At 45.3% G+C, this 16,807-nt stretch overlaps 1 protein-coding gene and 1 non-coding gene across 8 annotated transcripts in view; both read right to left on the reverse strand.

The window, feature by feature from the left end:
• NAP1L4 (nucleosome assembly protein 1 like 4) overlaps positions 1-16,807 on the reverse strand; it is a 42,340-nt gene that overhangs the window by 13,072 nt on the left and 12,461 nt on the right. For all 7 annotated transcript variants that reach the window (XM_025451828.3, XM_025451829.3, XM_049096380.1 and 4 more), the window contains 8 exons: positions 11,823-11,853; positions 10,911-10,969; positions 8,040-8,139; positions 6,019-6,160; positions 5,718-5,804; positions 4,168-4,299; positions 3,348-3,419; positions 154-293 (listed from right to left, as the gene is read on the reverse strand). In XM_025451828.3, coding sequence (XP_025307613.1) covers positions 154-293; positions 3,348-3,419; positions 4,168-4,299; positions 5,718-5,804; positions 6,019-6,160; positions 8,040-8,139; positions 10,911-10,969; positions 11,823-11,836 — 746 coding nt within the window. In that variant the 5' untranslated portion in view covers positions 11,837-11,853. The remainder of the gene's footprint in view (positions 1-153; positions 294-3,347; positions 3,420-4,167; positions 4,300-5,717; positions 5,805-6,018; positions 6,161-8,039; positions 8,140-10,910; positions 10,970-11,822; positions 11,854-16,807) is intronic.
• LOC112663764 (small nucleolar RNA SNORA54) lies at positions 2,610-2,732 on the reverse strand. Its single transcript, XR_003139359.1, has one exon. It is a non-coding gene; the product is annotated as a small nucleolar RNA SNORA54 (small nucleolar RNA).

Raw genomic sequence — 16,807 nt, forward strand, 5'->3', positions numbered from 1 at the left:
AACAGAAAGACTATTTAATAATTTAAATCTTTGTCCACTGGGCTTTTAAGAAGATTAATGACATTTTGCTTTATTCTTATTTTCTCTTACTCGTTAAGTTCTAAAATTATCTGTTTTTATTTCCAAAAAGAAGCTGAAATGGCATGTACTTACCCATCACAGTCAACTATTTCAGGACCTTCGAAGGAAAAGGGGTCGGCCTTGTCTGGTTCTGACTTCATCTTGTATGTTTTTGTCAGGACTGAATTAGTAAAGTAGTCGTTGGGTTCAAAGTGGAACTCTAATACAAAAGACTAAATACAAAAACTCAGGTCAGTCTACAGACCACCAGTGACAGACTATGAACGGCATGGTATGTACTAGAGACCAACTCCTCCCTGAGCAGAATGTCACAGAAACCACTACTGAAAAGTTCAACAGGTATGGTCACATATCAAGAAAAATATCTTTATTACAAAAAACAGCAGCATCAAGTCAAAACACAAATGGCAGGTGAGGGAATACCTGTCCTGCGTGCCCCTCTGAGGCACCCTCCCCAGCGGAGGTCCAAGCTCTCCTAGGGAACCCTAGCTTCTCCCTGCTGCTGCAGGGCCCACCCTGACAGAGGTGGGGGCCTGGACTGGGAAACCAGGCGTCAGGGGTCCAGCCCTCCGCCCCTTCTGTACTTGGGCTCAGGCACAGCACTGCCTTCTCTGCTGCGTGAAGGGGCCCCTCTATGCAGGGATGGGACAAGTTCATCTTTTGTTCAAAAGCACTGTATAATCCGAAGAGACAAGCATAAGAGGAACAATGGACGCAGGGTGTGTAGAAAGCAGCAGACACAAATAAAATCAAGAGGCAGTAGAGGGGATCCCTGGGTGGCTCAGCGGTTTGGCGCCTGCCTTTGGCCCAGGGCGCGATCCTGGAGTCCTGCGTCGGGCTCCTGGCATGGAGCCTGCATCTCCCTCCTCCTGTGTCTCTGCCTCTCTCTCGGTCTCTCATGCATAAATAAATAAATAAAATTAAAAAAAAAGAAAAAAGAAAAGCCTGGGAAGCAATCCCTTGCCCCGCATGGCCCACAGGGCCCCAGTAGCTCCAGTCTGGGCAGAAGCAGCACAGGAACACTACACTGTTGCTGCAGCTCAGGTACTAAGCTTGCAATTATTTCAAAACAAAGGGGAAAAAAAACACGATTCCAAAAAATAAAGTGTAAAAAATATGCGAAGTGAACCTTTGAGCCTTATAAAGGTCCACCTCTTTTAACCCAGTAAAACTATACTAAACGGAATCTAAACTGAGGAAACCACCCAAAATTTGAACAAATGATTTAGGTTCAAGTGTGCTGATCATAATGCAACAATTCAAAATAGGGTGGAGGTGGCAGCGGCATGTGTGGGCAACATTAAATAAATCATTTTACAGCCCACAGAGGCAGTAATAACTATTTCCCACCCAGCAGAGCCTATACAACATTGTCCACAGATGTAATTCCTCTTTGCTACAGGGTAAGTGTGGAGACCCTGAAGAGGAGAGGTGTGGTCACGGGAGAAGCAAACACAATGGCCCTGCTTCATTCTGAGGCTGGATAGTTTTTATCTCTTGTTCTTTTTTTTTTTTTTTTTTTTTTAAGATTTTATTTATTTATCCATAAGAGACAGAGACAGAAAGGCTGAGGCATAGAGAGAAAGAAGCAGGCTTCCTGCAGGGAGCCTTATTCAGGACTTGATCCCAGGACCCCAAGGATCACACCCTGAGCCAAAGGCAGAAGATCAACCATTGAGCCACCCAGGCATCCTCGTTCTAGTTTTAATGTCTAAAATATTTCATAACAATTTTAAAAGGACAAAGGTTATGGGGAAACAGACTCCACAGTTGAGAGTTACTTCTACACGACAGATGTGCATTGTTGTTCTTTATGCCTCCTCACTCACAGTAAGTGCGTATGACTTTTGTAACGGGGGAGGTAACGAGGGGGAGAAAGAAGACTGGCTGGTGGTCTCCCAACACTAAGGCTCCTGTTTGTCTATAAATCACTGTAAGAGATGGAGGAAAATGCCAGACAGACTGAGAAAGAAAACAGACCCAGAAAATCACCAAACAAGTGTCTGTAAGAACAAAAGAAAAGAACTGAGCGAGAGGGAAAAAATAAATTAATAGTTAATAGATGTGAGAAAGAAGTGTTAGGGGAAAAAACGGACACAGAATCTTAAAAGAGCATGCACTCCACCACCACCCCACCCCCAAACACAAGCCAACAAGCTCGGGCTGCCCCATGTAGCCTCCAGGGGGTGCCATGGCCCAGCCTCCTGTTGATAACCAACAAGAAGGCCCTGTTGATAACCTGGTTAACCAGGTGCAGTAGGAAAGGGGTTCCCCTCAACCTTTGAGCTGACATCACTTCAGCTGGTGCCCAGCACCCCACACCCTCAGAGGGAAAGCTGAATGTCACCTCCCAGAGTGAGCCAGGCAGGAGAAGTGAAAGGGACAGAACCAGGGTATCCCCCTGCCCCTTGCCTCCAGTAAGTACCTGTAGGAGCAGGGAGAGACATCCCACGTACACTGGCCCTCATTCCTGAGCTGGGGCCATTGCTCTGCAATGGGGAGGGAGGAGCCAGGCCCTAGGTCCCAGGCTGTGTCCCCAGGACCTGAACCTGAGAGCCACGAGGCAGTCAGTCAAGTGCCGCTGGAACTGCTGTCACACTGGAATGGAGCCCGTCAGCCACAGCCAGGCTAAGAGGCCACGAATGGTGCCTCTATGAGGACCCAGCTCACTCAGGTTGGCAGGCCCCATTCCCCGGAGGAAAGGAAGGGCTGGCTTCAGTCAGACTCCTCTCACTAGCCACTAAGAGCTGTTTTGTGACAGTCAAAGCAAGGACACGTTTTTCAGGTTTGTCTACCTGCGGTTATTTTAGGTAAAACTTAATAGAGGCTTCTTTCATTAGCATCTTGGGTTCCTATTAAAGTGCTGCTCGTATTTGAGTATATACCTACCATCCTGCTTTACAGACATTAGATCCTCACAAACCTGAAAGACACTTAGAACAAAGACATTGTCCCATTTGACAGAAAACAAGCTAGCTCAGGGAGTGGCAACTAAGTGGCAGACACCTTGGCAAGGGAGTCCACTGCTGCAGACTCCAGCACCTGCCACATGCAGCCCATGCCTCGGGCTGTCAGGCTATGCAGTGCTACTGGGCAAGGCCCAGGAAGGCCACGTGACAACATTCTAGTTCTTGGTGAGCATCTTCCTCAGGACCATCCTCTGCAAGTGTGTGACCAGGTTTGTATCCCCAACCCTGGCTCCAAGCCCCTCACCCTCAGTGCCCTGACCTTTTCTGATGCCAATCAGGAACTCAATCAGTACTCACCATTGGCTGCCCAGGGTCTGAAAACTTCACTTTAATATCCTGCAGGTGCTTCAAGATAGGCTCATCATATTCCTGATCATAAAGAGAAAAAAAAAATTTCTAGCGGGCTTTTTCCAAACAACACACACTACCCCCTTTGACTGGACATCAGACACAATCCCAGATGCTGGGAAGCAGCCCTGGCTGGAATTTTGGCCTCATCAAGTAAGAGCTCCTAGGAAGTCACCCAAATCTGTGCATGGACCACTGGGCCTAGGTGACAGCAACAAGGTGCCACTTCTCTCTGGCACAGAGCACTGGGAACCATCAATGCCAGGCAGGATGGGCAGGAGCCCAGCTGCTTTTACACTACCACTAGATGCCACTAAATATAGGATCGACCAAGCCTGCTGGTCCTCACATCTCTGAAGAGAGAACCAGAAACAACACCTAGGTCAGCAAGTTATGGACCCTGTTGGCCAATTTCCTGGTCTCCTGCCCTCACATCTTCCCACTTGTTCATTCACAGGAAGATGAGGAAGGGTTCTGAGTCTGTTGGTAAGTGCTCTAGGGGGGAGGCAGTGGGCCTTCATGGAGGTAGGAAGACTACAAGTCTGGCTCACTCTCAGAGGTACAGGTCTTCCCAGCAGCACTTTCAGTGTCAGGTAGCATGGAGGCTTCTAACAGTGAGACCCCGGCCCCAGGAGATCAAGACCACACATATGAGCTATTGGTCAAGTGCCTTTCCACCCCCCAGGAACAACTGCTAAACACAGAGTTAAATGGTTAACAGATAAATAATTAAGACTGAAATCACTCTATTAGGTGGAAATTTGCTTACCTGGACTAATTCACTTAGCATATCTACATTTCTAAAGATGGTAAACCAGAACTCTGGAATTCCTTTGGGGTTTGGCTCCTCTGCTGTTGCTGCTTCTTTTTCTGCTATGACTACTTTATTTTTCACATCTCCCTAAAAAAAATAAGAGAGAACAGAACACTTACCACAAAGTAATAAACTTATATTCAACCGCTTAATGCAAAATGTAAATTTCAGAGTCCTGCACACACTTCTATCAAAAACTGTATTCTTTGCATCTGCATCTCCAAGACCACCATGCATGTCACATTTTTAAAGTGACTTTAAGGAACAAAGCAATCAAAGCATTCCATTCAGATGTGATTCTGTGATATAATTTTATTTTATTTTATTTATTTATTTATTTTTATTTTTTTTGTGTGATATAATTTTAAAAGATGGTACAATACCATCAAACTTGGGAAAGGTGCCAAGTGCCAGCTCTATGAGATGTTCATCTTGGGACAATCAGCCACCCAGACTGGAGGACTCCAGTGCCCTTGGCAACAAGGAACGCCAACTGGTGTGTACATCCACTGGTAAGGAGGTGGCTATAAATGTCTGCACAGAAACTCCCATGCAAACATCAGGGAGATGACTGGACAAGCATGTGCAGAGGGATCATTTCTAACATCAGGGCCCAGGGAAAGGGCAGGCCCAGGGAGGTCAAGCACAACACTAAATGGAACCACTTTAAGTGCAAATGCTTCATCACATGGGATTCTTATGCACAAATGATCATAAGGAGCTTTTCAAATTAACAGAGGCAGATCTTTCTTGAGCAATAAGGAAATGATTCACAACTAGATTCATCCATAGCCACAGCTTCAACCAGGCCAGTTCTACAATATATTTGAAAGATCAAAAACATACGGTCACTAAAACTAACATACACTTCAAAAAAAATTCTCTAAAAAAATAATCCTGATGGAATGGATCATAAAAAGGATAAAAATATAAGTTGCTTGTCTTCCAAACAAGAAGCAGGTGGACAAAGTTACCCCACAGCATGCTGGAACTTTCTGCGACACTGGAATAGGATCTGCTGAAGGCTATGAGCAGGTGATGAGAAGCTCCCAATCCCAAGTGGCTGGGTGCACTGTGGCTCCTTCACTACCACTGCTAGTCCTAGAGAAGGGTGGCCCTGACCATGTAGTGAGTGGAGACAGAGGTGTCCCCTCCCCTTGTGGGGTCTGGCTTTTGTCCTGATGGAAGACATCTCCTGAAGTTTTCAATTCTGTTTGTCGGATCCCACATCTCACTATCCTACAGCATGGAGCTGTTTAGACTGAGAAGGGAAATCACATCTGGTTCATGGTATTAACTGACTGACACCAGGCTGCCAGCTGCTCAGTGCTCCAGTCATAAGGAAATCTAAAGGACCAACCTCAGGGTGAAACAGCACCTAAAGTTAGGAGCTCTCTGTTCTTGGTGACGGCATACCATGGATTAAAAAACGTTCAGGTTTCTTACCCCTAATAGCACTAAAACAACACAAGACGCACTCATTCAAAAAAAAAAAAAATACTCACAGCCAATTTATCTTCCTCTTCATTTTCACTGTGCCACTCTGACTCCGCATCTGTTGGCTCAACATCACCAGTGATGAATTCCCTTCTCTAAGTAAGAACGAGACCTTCTTAGAGTTACAGCAACTCAGAAGTTCATTCAATTTGCAAATATCTGTGAATACCCAATGCTTTTATAACTTCAGACCCTAAATCTTAGGGTTTGAAGGATAACCATTCAAGGGTCCCCCACTCCATAAGCATGGAGGTCTCCCCTGAAGAAAGCTCTGCCCCTGCACACGCAACGTATGAGAGAGCTGCCCACCTTGTCGAAGAGAGGCTGGTACAGCGCAGCATACTTCCTCTCCAAGTCGTGGACCTCCTCATAGAACTTGGCTTCTATGTGGGCGCACCTCACCTGAAGCTGTTTCAGTGCATTGATCCTTCTCTTCACAGCTTTAGGCAGACTGAGAGAAAAGGAAAAGTCAAACATCCTTATGTCCACTAAGTAAGGCAGCGTGCTTTTCAATCTTCTTAAAATAAATTCAGACTAACAGAATTAACATCCTTATTATAGAAACGAGCTCCTACACATCATTAGAAGGATAAACATCCCAAAAGGTGGCAGGGAGATGCAGGCGGATAAACCACAAAAGAAAAAACACAGGTAAACATGGAAAGAAGGTTCAATCCCACAAAATGTCCAAAGAATGTTAATTTAGAAGAACCACTGTCTGCTCCTCACCAAGTTGGCAATTAAAAAAAATCTCCCAGGTTTGATGAGAGTAAGGATAAAGAAGCCCTCTAACCAACTCATGCACTTTCAAGCAAAGCTGAACCTGAATGTTCCTTGGGTCCAGTAACTCTACTTCAAGAAGTTACACCAAAGAAATAACCAAATACTTATGCCTGAGATGTCCACTGAGGCATTATTTGTAAAAGTGAAAAACTGGAAATAACGACAAACTGAACAAGCACAGCTTATCCACAATCATGTTTTCAAGGAATATTCAGCGCCCAGTGGAGGTTCATGCTGACACACTAAGGGGAAAATCAGACACGACACAGACAAATGGGGTCTGTTCCCTTCGAGAGCCAGGTAATTTTGAGCTTCTTTGCTTTTTCATACTTCTCCACAAGCAGAGTCCATGATGGGCAGAGCCGGACGAGGGGCTTAATCCTACAACCCTGAGATCATGACCTGAGTCAAAATCAAGAGTCGGACAACTAACAACTGAGCTGCCCAGATACCTCAGTACTTTCTGTATTCTAAAAATATTTCAGTTTGTATGCATTACTTAAATCAGAAAAAGCAAAAAATCCTTTTTAACCCATCAAAATTATATGTTTAACCTGAAGCCCTTGTTCACTATGTACAACAAAGAGCAGATTACTGGGCCTCATCACAGCCCCCACAGCCCCCATGGATGGCATCCATATGGGCTGAGCCCTGAAGGCAGGGCGAGCACTAGCCTGGGCACTCAACCCTTCCTCCAACAACACACAGCACGGTGTCAGCTGCTCCTATGCACAGTACCGTTTAGACAGTACACCAGCACAGCCTTAAATCACAAAGGGCCCCTGCTACCCTCCCTATCCACAGCTACCTCAGGGGAAAGGTTCTCTACCAAGATACTTAACTAGGCCCGTCTCTAGGACTGCTGGCAGGGTAAGGTGGAAGCACAGTGGGGGCCGAATGAAATGGCAGACATAACAGAACACCTATATTTCTTTTCTGAATTAATCACACAATTACAATAACCTCTTATCTCACTCTACCTTTCCAATGGAAAAATAACAAATGATTTTAAGCAAACTGAGCCCTACTATCCTAAATCCAGCTGTCCTCCAATCAGTTACAGTAACTCCACACCGTCCTCCCAGCGGGCACTGACCATATGGCATGTACAACATGGAACTAATTCTATTCCATGAAACCTTGCCCCTCCCCGCAGCATTTCCTTTCCACAAACGCCAACCCACCCGCCCAGAGTCTAGCCAGAAAACTAGAGACCATTATCATCCTCACCTCTCCTACTCCCAGGCAGTATCACCACGTCCACCTGCGGAGAGCAGGGAGTGGTTGCCTGGGAGCCAGCAGGGAGCCAGCACCCCACCCTGAGCCCTGCCCACAGCCGTCTCTTCTCCCCCTACCCCCACCCCAGGCCTGTTCTTCTACCACCCACTGAGCCCAGGGGCTCTTCTTTAGAACCCAGTGCACGGTTCTCAGTACCCAAAGTCTGCTCAATAAAAAAGACACTTACTCCTGTTCTAAGGAACCAGGAAATCGGTCTTTTCCCCTTTGTTTCTTAAAGTTGTACTGCATCCCATGAATAGCATACTTACGTCTCAATGTAACTTGAAGGAGTATGGGCGACATTATCCAGCCGTTCCTGTAAAGCTGCCAAAACTTGAGGATTCTGCATCACCTGATCAGTGAGCTTTTCTATTAAGAAGTAAAAAAACAAGGCCAAAAATTTAAAATATGCCCAACACGGAACAGCCAAGGGCTGAAAATCATCAGTGCACATCTACCCAGCTTTATTTACTTTAATTTCTAAATGCAGCAAGTGGTTTCTTAAAAACATGTTTTAAAAAATACTTAAAATTTATTTTTTTTAGATGGGGAGGAGCTGAGGGGGGGAGAATCTCAAGCTGACTTCCCACCTAGTGAAGAGCTCGACACGGGGCTCAATCTCATGACCCTGAGATCATGACCTGAGCCAAAATCTAGAGTCAGATACTTAACCAACTGAGCCACCAAGGCACCTCTTCTAATGTATTTTAAAGGCATCTGGCCCCATTACTCAGCCGAGCAGGCGGGTCAGCAATCCACTGAAGGCCCAGGGCAGTTCTAGTTCTTGCTTCAGCTGTTTATTTTTTTTTTTATTTTTATTTTTTTGCTTCAGCTGTTTAAATCTCTAATCTCCCAAACCAAGATGTCCTCACTTCTCAGTCCAGGGGCCTTCTCTCCCTCAGACCTGAAGGGCCCAGAAGCAAGGACAGGGACAAGGTGACTGTCCCTTGGAGGAAATCAGTGCGCACTTGTGGCCCAGCTCACATCCCAGGAAGCCCCCTACTCGCACTGGTTCCCAGTGTGCCAGATGGGCAAGCGCTCTGGGCCTCCACCTTAACCTACCCAGCCTTTCTGCCCAAACTCGCCCCCTCATGAAAGTCACTGGCCTCCTGTGCCATGTTTGTGTTGTTTCCCAATGAACAAACAAGACATTGAGGGGGAAGGAAGGGTCCTTCACTTAACCAGAGTGTGGCAAGACACCTGGCCCACGGCACAGTCTCAGTGTTTGCTGAGCTGATGTCTACCTCCTGACACTGTCCAGGAACCTGAACTTAGCACCCTCACCAGACTCATAAGGCACCTGTAATCTCTCTCTGCCTTTTGTATAGAAGTGATGTGGGCAAGCAAAGGATACGAAGTAGGCAAATGAATTTTAACATTTTAATTATTAACAACTGCTAACATGAAGCACGGTGTATTTAATCTATATAAATGTGTGTACATAAAACATGAATGTGTGCAGTATGTAAAAAGTACACGTGTACACAGACACACATCTCTCCTCTACCTCTGGCCACTGGAAGGCATAGAAACGTCTATATTCTGATTTTTTAATCTCTCTCTAAAAGGAACAGGGCCCCTTGGAGAAATAAATGGTAGATTCCAGGTCCAGAGCAAGAAAAGTTCAAGGAAAAATGGAACATCACTTAGCATCACAAAGCTACAAAGTACTTGAAACTGATGGGGACATAGCAAAAGGACACAGAAGCCAGCCTGAAGGGACCTGCAAACTGAGACAATTTGCACACTGAAAAGAATACTGATGGCAAGCGAGCAAACACTGAAGGAGAAATGACCTAGGAATATACAGTAACAGCAAAGTGGGGGCTGGGAGAGTAGGGAGGGAAAGCCCATCTCTGACAGATGTAACACACAGCAGGACGACCAGAATTAGAGAAACGCACTCATGCAACCACCAGTGCCATTCCGGACTCTGCAAGGATCGTCATCACCACTAGTGGAGGACAGGGTAGTCACAGGATGACCGGCAGGCCACTTACTAAAGGGACCCTCACTACGGGGAAGGGTGCCAGACACGTGCCTCCACCAAGTCCTCTATCTCAGTATCCCCGGCCCTTGCGCTTCCCCTGCATCAGGTCACCCATGTGGCAGTCTGAACCTAATGAGGAGGAAACAACCTAATGAATCCAAAGCCTGGGCAATCCATAAGACAGCGGGGCACACAACCTGTGGATGTGTCACTGCAGGGTAGGATAAAAAGGTGGGAGTTCTAGAATAAAGGAGACAGAACTAAATTCGGGACGTGACCTTTGGCTGGCCCTGGGCCTGAGTGTGGGCAATGGTTAAAAAGGAACAACCGAGAAAAGCAGGGGAAAAGCAACAGAACTACATATTGGCTAACAGCGTCCTGTCAACCCCCGCCTTTCTTTCCTTTTTTTTTTTTTAAGGTTTTATTTATTTATTCATGAGAATACACAGAGAGGAGAGAGAGAGAGGCAGAGACACAGGCAGAGGGAGAAGCAGGCTCCATGCAGAGAGCCTGACGTGAGACTCGATCCCAAGACTCGATCCCCGATCTCCGGGATCAGGCCCCAGGCCAAAGGCAGCACTAAACTGCTGAGCCACCAGGGCTGCCCAACCCCCGCATTTCTTGGTTGTGGTCACAGCATTGTGTTTGGGAGCATTCATCCTAGTTTTTAGGAAATTTACACAAAACTGTTTTAGGAGAAAAGGGTCAGGATACCCACAACTTGCTTTCAAACAGTTTAAGGGGGAAAAAAAAAGTATGGATATATACATTTTAAAATGGAGGATAAAAGAATACATCTATGAATTCATGGACAAAATGATATGAAGCCTGGCATTTGCTTCTAAATGTTTAGGGAAGAAGAAAGAACACAGATGTAAAAGACTGGTCACTGGCTGACAAGCTCCAGTAACGGGTGGCAGCAGGGACCAGGGGACATGCTAGTCACCCTACTTCTGGAAAGCCTGAAGCTCCTAGCATAGGAGTTTTTAAACGAAGTACCATTTCCCACTTGACCAACTCTAACTTCCCTAAACCTTTGAAGCACAGTAACCCTTCACCTATATTATTGCAATAAATGTTTCAAGAATGGAACACACTCTGCTCTGCACACAAACTCAACTGTTACTTTCCCCACGGGCAGTGAACTGACCTGTGTTACTTGCATTTTTAGCAGCCTCCAAGGCATCTGAAGGAACACCATCTGAAAAACTAAAGTACATTTTATAAATTATTACTATCAAGAAGTTCCAAAAACAAACAGCACAAGGACATTAACATATTAAAAAACCTCTACAACGCCTTCATATTTGGACAGAGCTATAGATGCACAGGTGTATCTACATAAAAAAAAAAAAAAACTATTTAACAACCCCTCATGCCCCACCCCCCGCCACACCCCATAGTTCTCATTTCCAACCCTGACCAAAGCTTCTTAGTTTTCATTTCTATAGTTTCTTTCCCCCAAAATCTGCTCCCCACCCTCAGACCAAACCCACTAGCCAACTAACATGCATGCTATAGTTTGGTCAGCTGCTAAAGGGATCAAAGAAGAGCCACCTTACCAAGTTTTTAGGACACAATGCCCACTGTGGCTCTGTAAGCTCACCAAAGTCTCTACAAACAATTAAACTCCACAAAAACAGCTGTATCGGTTTTCAAAGATGTCTGGATAGAATTTCTCACCAAAATTAAACCATGTCAAACACTACACAAGACTAACATAACCTTCAGAACAAGCCACAAACAAAATCTATTTTTCATTTGACCACTAGAGGCTATACAATGTAAGGATGGTGTCAAGTTAATCAAATGACTTCACCTGGGAGGTTTAAGGCCTGCAGAGCAACATGACTGCTTCCCATAAAAGGTTTTCCAGTATCAATATTTGAGACACTTCCCATGTTGTGAAGCAGTTTCTTCATGGGCTCAAACACACCCGGGGGGGAGGGGGGGGTGGGAGGGGCGGGGGGAGCCATTCAACCAGAGCTTCTAATGATATTCACTGACTTGGCTCATGCTCATCAAACTTAAACCCCAATAAACAAAATCCATTTTGGCTTACCTGTTATCTGCCATCTGAATGTTTTGATCTCCTAAGAATTAAGAGAGAGTTGTAATGATTAACATCACTAAATATTCCCAAAGAACTTTTCAGGGTGTGTGTAGCAGCGGCTATCTACTATGGGGGATGAGGGTCTACACCAGGAGGAGCAGGAAGGAACTTTCTAGAGTAATGGAAATGTTCTAAATCTTGGACAGACTATTGGGTTTCTCAGTTTTATATATATATATATATTACATATATATTTACATATATTTACATATGCTACTTACCAAATTCATCAAATCTTACACTTAGGATCTGTGCATTTCAGTGCATGAACACTTTACTCATTAAAAAAAATCTTTTTGGTGCTAAAATAGAGCTCAGAGTAAGATTAATCAGTTCTAATTTTTAATTTACCTTCTCTAATAAGCTTCAGCAATATGGACATATTTATGCTACTAGGTCAATTATTTTGGAACTATTCAAAGTATTTACTAGTGCTTATATGGTCTTTCACATTCTAAGTCACAGGAGAATTTTTATTTTTTTTATTTTTTTTTATTTTTTATTTTTTTATTTTTTATTTTTTTTATTTTTTTATTTTTTTGAATTTTTATTTTTTTAAACTAGGCTCCATACCTAGCACACAGCCCAACATGAGGCTTGAACTCACAACCCTGAGATCAAGACCCAAAGAGTTGGGTCTGAGACCAAGAGTTGGATGCTTAACCAACTGAGCCCCCCAGGGCCCCCAGGAGGCTACTTAAAATTTTACTTTATTTAATTTAATCTATCACTCCTACACTGAAGATGGTAGTGTTTGTGTAAAAACAAGGTGTGACATACACCAGTACAACCCACTTTTACGAGACATATATAACAAAGGATTATCTTCAAGTTAGGTGGTTTTCTACTTATAAACATTAAAGCTAGGTTCTAGGACACTTACTCCTTACAAAGAACTGGATATTAGGGAAATTTCAAAACCGTGTCTAAGTGCATAGCTGAACAGAGGTGGTGAAGCTCCTTCATCTCAGACGTAGAGAACACACGTCAGAGACCCCCTCCACCCCACCCCCTGCCAAAGCTCTTCCAGTGACATATCCAACGACAACACTGAACACAACTGGTCAATGTTTTATTCTCAGGTATGTGAGCAAAGCTCAAACTTCTCCATCACAATACTTTAGAGTGAAACAAAACAACAAAAACCTCTGTATTTAAGGAAAATAGCTCCAAATGGAATTTAGGATCTGCAATGGATTTGTATTTAACTCAACTGCACTTTTCTTTGGTCATTTGGTCATGAAGCCCAGGAGAGAAACAGCTTAAGGAATGCTCCAGTGGCTGTGGTTGCCCTCCACCTTGGAGGCCCATGTCAATGAGAGCTACAAACTCATCAGTGGTTCCCATCACCTGTTGCTAAGTCCAAAGTCCCTCCAAACAGAAGAAACCTGAATCCCTACCCTTTCCAACAGTCCACCTCAACACGTATCCCCGGTTCCTGTTCCTCTTGGGTTTACTGCAGGCATATGGGTGCAACCACAAGATTCCCAAGCTTCCCTTCTCTTCTCCACACTCCACAGACAAGTACAGGGCACAGAGGACTTCAAAATAACATCCAACGACAAGAGCCTATGAGCTGACGTCCATACCTCCCAGTCACCAGCTGTGGAGTCCTGATGGCTTTCCCGACAACACACCTTTGCTGACGTCCATGTGAACATCTTTGTGGCTGCCCAGCTCCCAATTCTTTACTTACACAGCACAAGCAGGATTACAACAGCAGGCTTTCTGGGTTACAGAACAGGGACAGAAACTGGTACCTACTGCCAACCCGGTCACACAGCGACACCAGCTCTAATTCACCTGTACTGTGTAACAGATAGATCCCATACTACCTCGCATTGGTTGCACACACTGACTGCTGGCCAAGAGCCTACTTTCCAGAAGCAGCTGTCATGGCCAGTTCAAGGGATGGGCTCCAGTTTTTACCCCATCATTGAAACACCCAATCAAGCCACACACCTGAACCTACCACCTCCTCTACAAGCCAGGGTCCCGTGTGACAGGCACTCTCCAGTATCTTCTACCCAACACCAACTCTGTCATGGAGGCAACAGTGTGTAGGAGAGGATACGGAGGCTGGGCAAGGTGATACACCTGACCCAAGGTCACCCAGCTGCTATGATGTGGACTTAGGTTTCTGTCAACCTTAACAGAAAGGAGACAGACCAAGGCAAGCTACATTACTGGAAATAGAGCTTCCTTGGGAAGAGTAGAGGAAGTGTGATTCGGGAGCTACAGCTGAGTCCACTGAAGGTTCACACCTGGGTGCTTTTATGAGCAGAATATGAGAGGGGAAAACCCAGTTAGGACCTACACAGCAAGTTCAATGGCTCAAAGGTGGAAAAGATTCTTGGTGGACACTCACTGGTGGAAGACAGTTTCCAACTCCTGTCAATCAAGTTTTCATGGGCAATTAGCCTGACAGTCCTCAAGTCCGCTGTTCTGAGGGTACATGTGGGAGACTCCACTTTGTAGCCTTCAGTTCCATCTTAGATCTACATCCTCTCAGATTTCCCCCTCTAATCCACATCTTTCAGAGGGCTGTGCTGATCAACCAATCTGCGTGGGGCCTTGTTCAGTCAGAGACGTCCGTAGCTGTGAGCGGACAGCGGCCCCTAGGAACTGAGGGGACATCCTCAGATGTCTGTCCCTCACAGAAGAGAAATGGCACCAGGCTATCCAGACTCACTGAACTACCAACAGTCAAGAAATGGGGAATCTTTAGTCATGTTGTCTCCCAGCTGAACTTCAGGAGAAGTCTCAGAAAGGAAAAGAACTCTAGTTTGTACATACGTCTGGGAAGATTACACCTAGGGCCAAAAGTTCAATTACAGCTACTGGCTGGAAACCTTCCTCGACCAGTTTCCCCAGCTGCCCAGATTTAATAAGTCCTTGGGGACTCAGCTTATTTCAGTTCACACTTTGATATAACCTTTCCTAATTTTTCATTCTTGCATTATTTCCCCCAATTTGTTAGCATATAAACAGCATTCTTCCCCTCTCTGCTGTGTAGGGAGAAGGCACAGGGCTGCAGGTTTGAAGACTACTTCTGCGACTGTCTAGCTGGGCTCGCGGATATTCTAAAAGCCCTAACAGGAGCAGCGAAGGTCGCACCACAACCACAGACTCCAAGTTGCCTTTACAAGTTCTTCCCCGCAACCCAAGAAGGGAACAAGGCCCAGGCAAAGGTATATCCAAATTCCTATCTACAATGGGGGTATTCCTGGGCACCCACCCAAAGTGTTATCCATCCCTGTTACCATGTACTCTTTTAAGACAGTAGGAGAAAACCCCCAAATTGGATACAGGGTGGTAGGCAGAGGGTTTTCCTGCTTTCAATGGCAGGCGTATGGGCAACATCTCCACAACGTCCTTTCCAGGGGAAGTGTGGAGTGTTATGTTTCTGCCACAGAGAAAGAAATGACAAACGTTTTCTAAAGACAGGATGTTAGGAAGACCCCTCTGCCCAGATTTTCCCCCTGGAATCAAAAAGAGGACCTCATGGTCAAAAACACAATCAATTACATATAGCACACAGTGCCCAATGCTGTTAGCATCATGGAAATGGTTATAGGAATGTCTTAAATTTCAATATACTTGGATTAAGAAGTGAGTCTGATGGTTGTGGATGAGGTTCTAATGCAGTTTTGGGGATTTTTGGTACACTGAATTAAGTTCCCACCATTCACTGGATTTTTGATCAATTCCCCAAGAGGTACCACTGAAAAGCAGCACACCAGCTTCCCATCCAAAGTACCCTACCAGAGGTACATTAATGGAGGAGAACTCGTAGTCTCTTAGATGCCAGTGGGAGTGTACTCATGATCATCTGAGTCCTGCACCACTGCAGTCACAAGTGCTTACCAGGACATAACCTTGACTTCTGCCAATCTTGTCACTATTTGTGAAACTCAGAATAAGGTCTTGGGTAAATGCACAGACTTTAGGGACACCTGGGTGGCTCAGCAGTTGAGCGTCTGTCTTTGGCTCAGGGCATGATCCCGGGGTTCCGGGATTGAGTCCTGGCAAGGTGGTATCAGGCTCCCTATGAGGAGCCTGCTTCTCCCTCTGCCTAGTCTCTGCCTCTCTCTCTCTCTCATGAATAAATAAAATCTTAAAAAAAAATAAAAATAAAAGCACAGACTTGAGTGAGGGTTCTCCTCAATGGGTAAGGAGCACCCGATGGAATGCTGTAATGTCTGGTGCCAATTTACCAGAAGGGAGAATATGTACAGCTTCAAAGGCATGAGAGAAAAACCCTGAACCTCTGCTAGAAAGCTTCTCCCATCCTTCCATGGGTAATGGCCAGGCCACCAGTTTGAGTTTATCCTTAGTGTTAATTCCAGTGCAAATCCAACAATCTATTGATTGGTTGGTGGCATCAGAAAGTTTTTGTAAAGTGGGAACAAAGGAGTGTATTACAGGCAAACCAGGAGGTGGCAAGGAGGCCAGCAAAAGAACAATTACAACTTTAGGCAGCATGATTCAGTTGCTGAGAGACACAGACTTCCATGAAGGGGGAGGTTCTATAGGCCTGGCCCCAGTACCTTGGGAAGGCTGTCTACTTCCAATGTCATGCATTTCAATCCTTGAAAATTTTTAGTTTTAAGCCACCAGTTGAGATGCAGGTCCTCTGAGGTTTGGGGGCCTTTTTATTTATTTTTTTTTTTTTAATTTTTTTTTTTTTTTTTTTTTTTATTTATGATAGTCACACAGAGAGAGAGAGAGAGAGAGAGAGGCAGAGACATAGGCAGAGGGAGAAGCAGGCTCCATGCACCGGGAGCCCGACGTGGGATTCGATCCCGGGTCTCCAGGATCGCGCCCCGGGCCAAAGGCAGGCGCTAAACCGCTGCGCCACCCAGGGATCCCTGGGGGCCTTTTTAGATGGCACACATGAATCTAGGAGTCTGTCTCTTAGAAGCGGGTGGCAC

The sequence above is a fragment of the Canis lupus genome, chromosome 18, assembly GCF_003254725.2.
Source record: "Canis lupus dingo isolate Sandy chromosome 18, ASM325472v2, whole genome shotgun sequence".
Taxonomy (NCBI): Eukaryota; Metazoa; Chordata; class Mammalia; order Carnivora; family Canidae; genus Canis; species Canis lupus.